Source organism: Indicator indicator, chromosome 2, assembly GCF_027791375.1.
Source record: "Indicator indicator isolate 239-I01 chromosome 2, UM_Iind_1.1, whole genome shotgun sequence".
In the NCBI taxonomy this organism is placed as follows: domain Eukaryota; kingdom Metazoa; phylum Chordata; class Aves; order Piciformes; family Indicatoridae; genus Indicator; species Indicator indicator.
Genome location: NC_072011.1, coordinates 57828009 through 57834008, shown reverse-complemented (window position 1 = coordinate 57834008; position 6000 = coordinate 57828009). Strand labels below are relative to the sequence as shown.

The 6000-nt window shown below is 46.2% G+C and overlaps 1 protein-coding gene across 4 annotated transcripts in view; it reads left to right on the top strand.

Moving 5' to 3' along the window:
- The first annotated feature begins 217 nt into the window (after positions 1 to 217).
- Positions 218 to 6000, top strand: part of LIN9 (lin-9 DREAM MuvB core complex component) — a 44482-nt gene continuing 38699 nt past the window's right edge. For all 4 annotated transcript variants that reach the window (XM_054394592.1, XM_054394601.1, XM_054394586.1 and 1 more), the window contains exon 1: positions 218 to 296. In XM_054394592.1, the coding sequence (XP_054250567.1) occupies positions 218 to 296 (79 nt within the window). The remainder of the gene's footprint in view (positions 297 to 6000) is intronic.

Genomic DNA, 6000 nt, shown 5'->3' with positions numbered 1-6000 from the left:
CTTGTACCGGAGCGGATGGGGGCCAAGCCCCTTTCCTCTGCACAGACGCCCCGGAACCGCGAGTGGCGCCTGCCGCCGCCCCCGCTAACCCTGCCCGCCCCTCAGCCGGCGCTCTCCGTTACCCGCCCCGCGCACGCGCCCGCCGCGCGCCGGGCCCGCGAGTGCCGTCCCGGCGCGGCAGCGCCGCCTCGCGCAAGGCCCCGTCTCCTCCCCCAGAATGCACCGCGCCAGGCAGCCTTTGAAAAAGCGGCGCGGCTCGTTCAAGATGGCGGAGCTCGATCAGCTGCCTGACGAGAGTGAGTAGCGACCCGTGCCCCCGCCGCCACCGCCTTCACGGGTACCGCCGCGCCCCTCGCCCCCGTCTCCTTTCCCTGGAGCAGCACCCGCGCCGGGCTCCGCAGCCGGCCCGTCTCCTTTCCTCTCGTTGTGGGCGCTATATGGGGCCGGAGCCCGAGCCTCCTCCCTGGCAACCGGGCCGGCCCGCCCGCTCCCCCCCCGTCGCCGTCGCCCCGCAGCCGCCGCCCCTCTTAGGCGAAGCCCCGGCCCAGCCGGTGGCGTGGGGGACGGCAGCGGGCGAGTAGTTCCTTCCCGAGGGTGCGACCCCCGTTGCCCTCCGGGGTGCTTGGGCTGGGTCTCCAGCCCCGCCTGGATGAGGCGGCGGGGCTGGCCGGGCGTCACCTGCCAGGCAGGCGGGGCGGGGGCGCGGGAACCGGGAGCCGGGCGTGGAGGGTGTGAGTGTGCGGGGCGCACCTGACAGCCTGCTCTGCCTGTGGGGGTGAGGGCAGTGCGGGGAAGGAGCGTCCTGCCTCGGGGAAGGGGTGAGTTGCCTAGTGCTCTTATTCCTCCTGCCGTCCTCGGGGGGAAAGGAGGGCTTAATGCATTCGTGGCGTGTGCTGTGACCGGCGTGTGCTGTGACCAGCGTGAGTACCTCTGATGGACTGGGGGGCTTAGGGCATGCACACTGCATCTAGGGGGCACTGATAGGTGCAGAGGGAAAAGCTCGAAGACCTAGTATTGTGTGTCAGTAGATGAAAGCTGGCTGTATAGGAAGATAGTATGCAAATACGTGCTTGTATACATACAGACCTATACACTTAAATAAGGTTTGTGCAGATGTCACTTTTAACGTACACAAGGATCAAATAAAAACTTGGGGATAGATTAATAAGATACATTTGTTGCTCTGTATATGGATTCATGCACAAGGTATTGAGCGTTATAGGAGAGGAAATTCAGAATACAAAATGTGGCTACATGCTCTCTTGATTTGTCGTCTTACAAACTGTAAATACATGCCATGCTAAAATTAGGGCATTTAGTAGTTCAAGTAGATGTGTGTAGAACAGAGTGGGGTTATGTTTTTAGTGACATTGTTTTGTGCATCACCATGGAAGTTCTAGACCAGAAGATTCCCAGAGATGTCCCAGAGCTGAAATCTTGTTTCTGACAAGTAAGATCTCTATGTGGGTCATTGTTACAACTCCAACAACCGTCTGGAGAAAAATTAATGTCCCTGTGTAGTCAGACTTATGAAGTATCATAAATTAAGGATAGAACCAAGGCTGTCAATTTGGTACAGCTCAGTCATGTATGCTGTACCACGTTGGAGTTTCATTAATACAAGTCATGGACCAACTGAAACAACTGTAATTAATAATTGCCAGCGTTTTATTGCTTATTGAATCAATTTTTTCTCTTCGTTAGAATGGGTGGTATTTAAGTTACTCTTCTGTTTTCTGGGAGAGGCACCATATGTTTCAAGAAGTTAACGTAAAGTTTGAAAAAATAGACTCTGTGTCTTTGTCACCTTTGTGTTGCCTACAGTGACATCAGGAAGATTTGACAGGTCTGTTGCTTCATCTGTAACAAACACTAGATTAGAGTGTGTGACTCAGTGTCACTGATGGTTGTGCTATACTGTAGACCCTTGCCAGTAGCATCATTGTTGGGGTATCTGCTTAGCAGGTGAAGCAGAGACACAGTGCTTGTATTTGTGAAGGGAGCAGACTTTGGCTGTGCTGACCTTGTTTCTAATGTTTGTATTTACTTAATTTTGGTGTAACTGGGGGATGCTTCTGTTTGCAGTCAAAGAGGGAATTTCCTATTTTCTGTAATGTTGGTGAACTGCTAGAAATGTGAAAGTTTCAAAGACTGTTTGCCTCCTCCTTCCATTCCTGTTTCCCATTATGGTGAACTGGATGTTTACGAACTATACTGTGCTATCACCACACAGTCTTGTGCTTAAGATAAAGATGTAAACTTAGTCCTGACTGTTTTAACACTGACTTCATGCATTTTTCAGTCTGCATCTTATCGGATAATAACAGGAAGCATTGCAATATACGGTTTGGAATCTTCCACTGTGATGTGAAAATAAGTTCCTAAAAGAGTTAGAATAGTTTCATGCCTAACAAAGTTTCAGGTTTACATATTCCTGCGAATTTTCTCCAGCATACTTAATGAAGTAGTAAACCATAACTGAGCTTTCACATAAAGAGAATTGTAAGTAAACACAGAATACTTGATGTCAAGAAAATGGAAATTTTTGCAGCGTGGCAAGAACTACGCAGTTTCACTTTCAAATTGGAAATCTGATTAAGGTGGATTCATTCCAGAATATTCTGATAGCACCTACTTGCTCTTTGGCAGTGCATATCCCTTAGCCCAGGAGGAAGAAGAGTGTAACACACGTAGCTGCCTCTCATAATATGTGCTTACTTTATCTGCGAAAGTTAATATTCTTCAATTCTCCTCTTAAGCTGACATTCTGTCCTTTGGAAATGGATAAGAGAGTTTACACTGACACTTAAAAAATGAAGAAGATGGCAGTGTGCAGGTTTATGTGCATTTCTTGTAATGGAGGCCTTTTCTTATTATTGCTGCCAGGGGAGAGGGCATAGTAACCAACATGGAGCAAAGTGCTGTGAGGAAAGAACATACCTGTTGCAAATCCTCTGACTGGAAAATGCAAGAATATTTCAGGTCCCAATTGCAGAAGTTCTTTTAATACTAAAACTTATATGCATATTTTGGAGACAGAATTTCTTTCTGCAGACTATTGGGTTGGTGCCTGATGAGTGAATAATTTTAGTCAATGTGTCTATTTTATTATTCCCCTCCCCATTTTCTCTCCTGGCAAGCAATTTTGCAGCAGAGATAAATGGCGGGCAGTTTTAGTGATGCAAAGCAGATGGTTGGTTCGCTCCCTTTTAGAAGAGGAAAACACTATATATTAATATACTAATATATATAAAAGTTATCTCAGGTCCACTAAGTCTAGCATGATAAGAGGAGTGTGTCCTTCACTGGAGACATTCAAAACCCCCCTGGATGCCTTCCTGTGTGACCTACTCTAGGTGATCCTGCTTAGGCAGGGGCGTTGGACCTTCAACCTCTAATATTCTGTGATTCTGGGTAACAGTGGATTGTATTAGAGTGTGCATAATGCTGCCTTGTCTCTTGCTACTAGTAATAGCAGTTGTCTTTGTAGATTACTCTGTTACAAAATACACACAATGAAGCTGAGGTGAGACTTTGATAAAACATAACTCATGCGGTTGTGAGGAGAAGGCTGTCCTGGTCCCAGCAGAGGCAAAGCTCTGAAGACAACAGCACAGGCAAACCTGTGTCTTGGTGTGTTCTTTTGTGCAGTTGAGTCTGAATGAGAAGGATGCCTGGAATCAGCTCTGTAAAAGGGAAGTGAGATGCCATTTTTGATAGCTAACTGCACTTTCACTTCTCAGTAAATAATCGTCAGCACGGGGCCACCACCACGAGTAAACCACCAGGCTACCATGGAGTGCAGTTGTTTCTGTGATGTGTGTTGGCAAACACCAACAAGTGGCAGGTGAATCTGAGAAAGAAGCCAGGCTGTAGCAGTGATGGGTGTCAGTGTTAATGTTTTAGAGTACAAATACTGAAACCAGTAGTATATTGCCAAATATCATATATTGGTAGACAGGCTGAGGGAGTTTGGATCTCTTTAGCCTGGAGAAGAGGAGACTGGGGGGTGACCTCATTAACATTTATAAAGATGTGAAGGGTGAGTGTTGGGAGGATGGAGCCAGTGATGCCCAATGATAGGACAAGGGGCAACAGGTACAGGCTGGAGTGTAGGAGGTTCCATATGAACATAAGGATAAACTTTTTCACTGTGAGGGTGACAGCACTGGAACAGGCTGCTCAAGAAGGTCAGGGAGTCACCTCTGAAGACATTCAAAACCCACCTGGATGCCTTCCTAGTGGTGTGACCTACTCTTGGTGATCCTGCTCTGGCAGGGATGTTGGACTGGATGACCTTTTGAGGTCCCTTCCAACCCCTAACATTTTGTGATTCTGTGATTGCTGGTACTGCTTCTGGTGGCTTGTGTTTTAGGACAGGCAGAAGTAAGGAAAGGAGACAAGGATCTTTCTTCATGGCCTCTTATCCCATGGAAGGTGGCTGCAGCATAAGGGTGCTCTTTCATGCAGAAATAGTTGTCTTTAGTCCCAGCATAACTTTATGCTGTGCTTCACAGGCACCCTGCCCTTGCATAGCTACTTGCTCTGCTCGGATGCTTTCCTGGATACCTGGAAGAGGGATGTGGCACACCTCCTGCCTCTTTTTTGTTTTCCAACATGGCCCAAGAGGCTGTGAGTCTAGAAAAAATAATCGGTGGAACTATATGAGATTACAGCATTTAGGAAGAGACTCAAGATCAGTTTTGTGGCTGCAAAATAATACCCACAGCTGATAATTTTGGGATTGTTTGTGCTGCATACCTTTAAAGTTGTATATTACCATGGCATCAGCATATTGTCCATCATGAGAATGCAGTGTTTGAAAAAGAGGGCTTTGGTGGCGTGGTGGTTGTCTGCGCAAGTCCTGTAAAAGGGTTCACACAGCTGAAAACCTGACTTCCATTCAGTAGTTAAATTGGGATTTGGAAAGACAGGGATCAGTTTTAATAGTGGGCTCATAATGTGGAATACTGATTCATGCTTGAAGCAAGAAGTTGCTGGTAATTTATTAACCTGTTCAACAGCCCCAAAGTTTTGGGGGAGCTTAAAAGCTACCTAAAGCCACTTTTCCCTCTGATGTGCACTTGTCATCTTCTTAAGCCTTCCTGAATAAGCTCATGAGATGCTTCCTCTGTTGAAACAACTTGTGCCATGCTTCTGTAGAGGAATGATCTCTCAGAGGGTTAATGACTCAGTCTATAATAAAGGCTTTTGTTTCTTCTTCCTCGTGAATTTCCTTTGTCACACCATTTTTAGTGCTGATGATGTAGTTGAATTAACTGCAAACAGTGTTAAAATAACTTGTGCAGAATTTAGGGTAATGATCTGGAGAGGAAAGGTTTTACATTATGTAATTGTTTATCTGTATCCCAGGTTTTTCTGTATTGATCAATATCCCCCTTCGTGCCCATGCATTAAGTAAAATCCCTACCTGTGGGAACATCTCTGTGGTTAGTTGCTACCTTGATTTTCAAAATTGTAAGCAGCTGTTAACAAATTCACTATAAAAATAGTTGAAAACACTTTCATGAGTGCAGTGTGCTTATCTCTGTGTTTCTGTTTAAGATCAGCTATTGAGAAGCTGTGTTTAAATTGTTTTGCTTCATGTTAGTGCTGAAAATGTGCATCAAGGCATTCACAACTCTCCATATTGAACTGCAGTCATGCTCCACGTCTCTTGCTCTCATTTGAGGGGAGCTAGTAGTTGCTTTTTTTTAAACTTAAACCTGACTTTAATTTTTGTAAACAAGAAAAGCTTTGAGGCTTTTTTTCCCCATGCCTCAAAGCCTGCCTTTACTTCAGCAATACTCTGAGTTACTCTTAGAAGTCTATTCAAGCTGCTTGCAGAGCAGTTAGAGAAGGATTTTTAGGTTCTTTTCATGGTGATCCTTCTTGGGCTAGGTGAAGGAGGCTGGGGCTTGAGAAATGGTTCCTGGTGGTTGTACCAGAGGTTCAGCACTAGGGGAGCTGTCTGTCCTTCCGTCTGTCAGACCCACACCA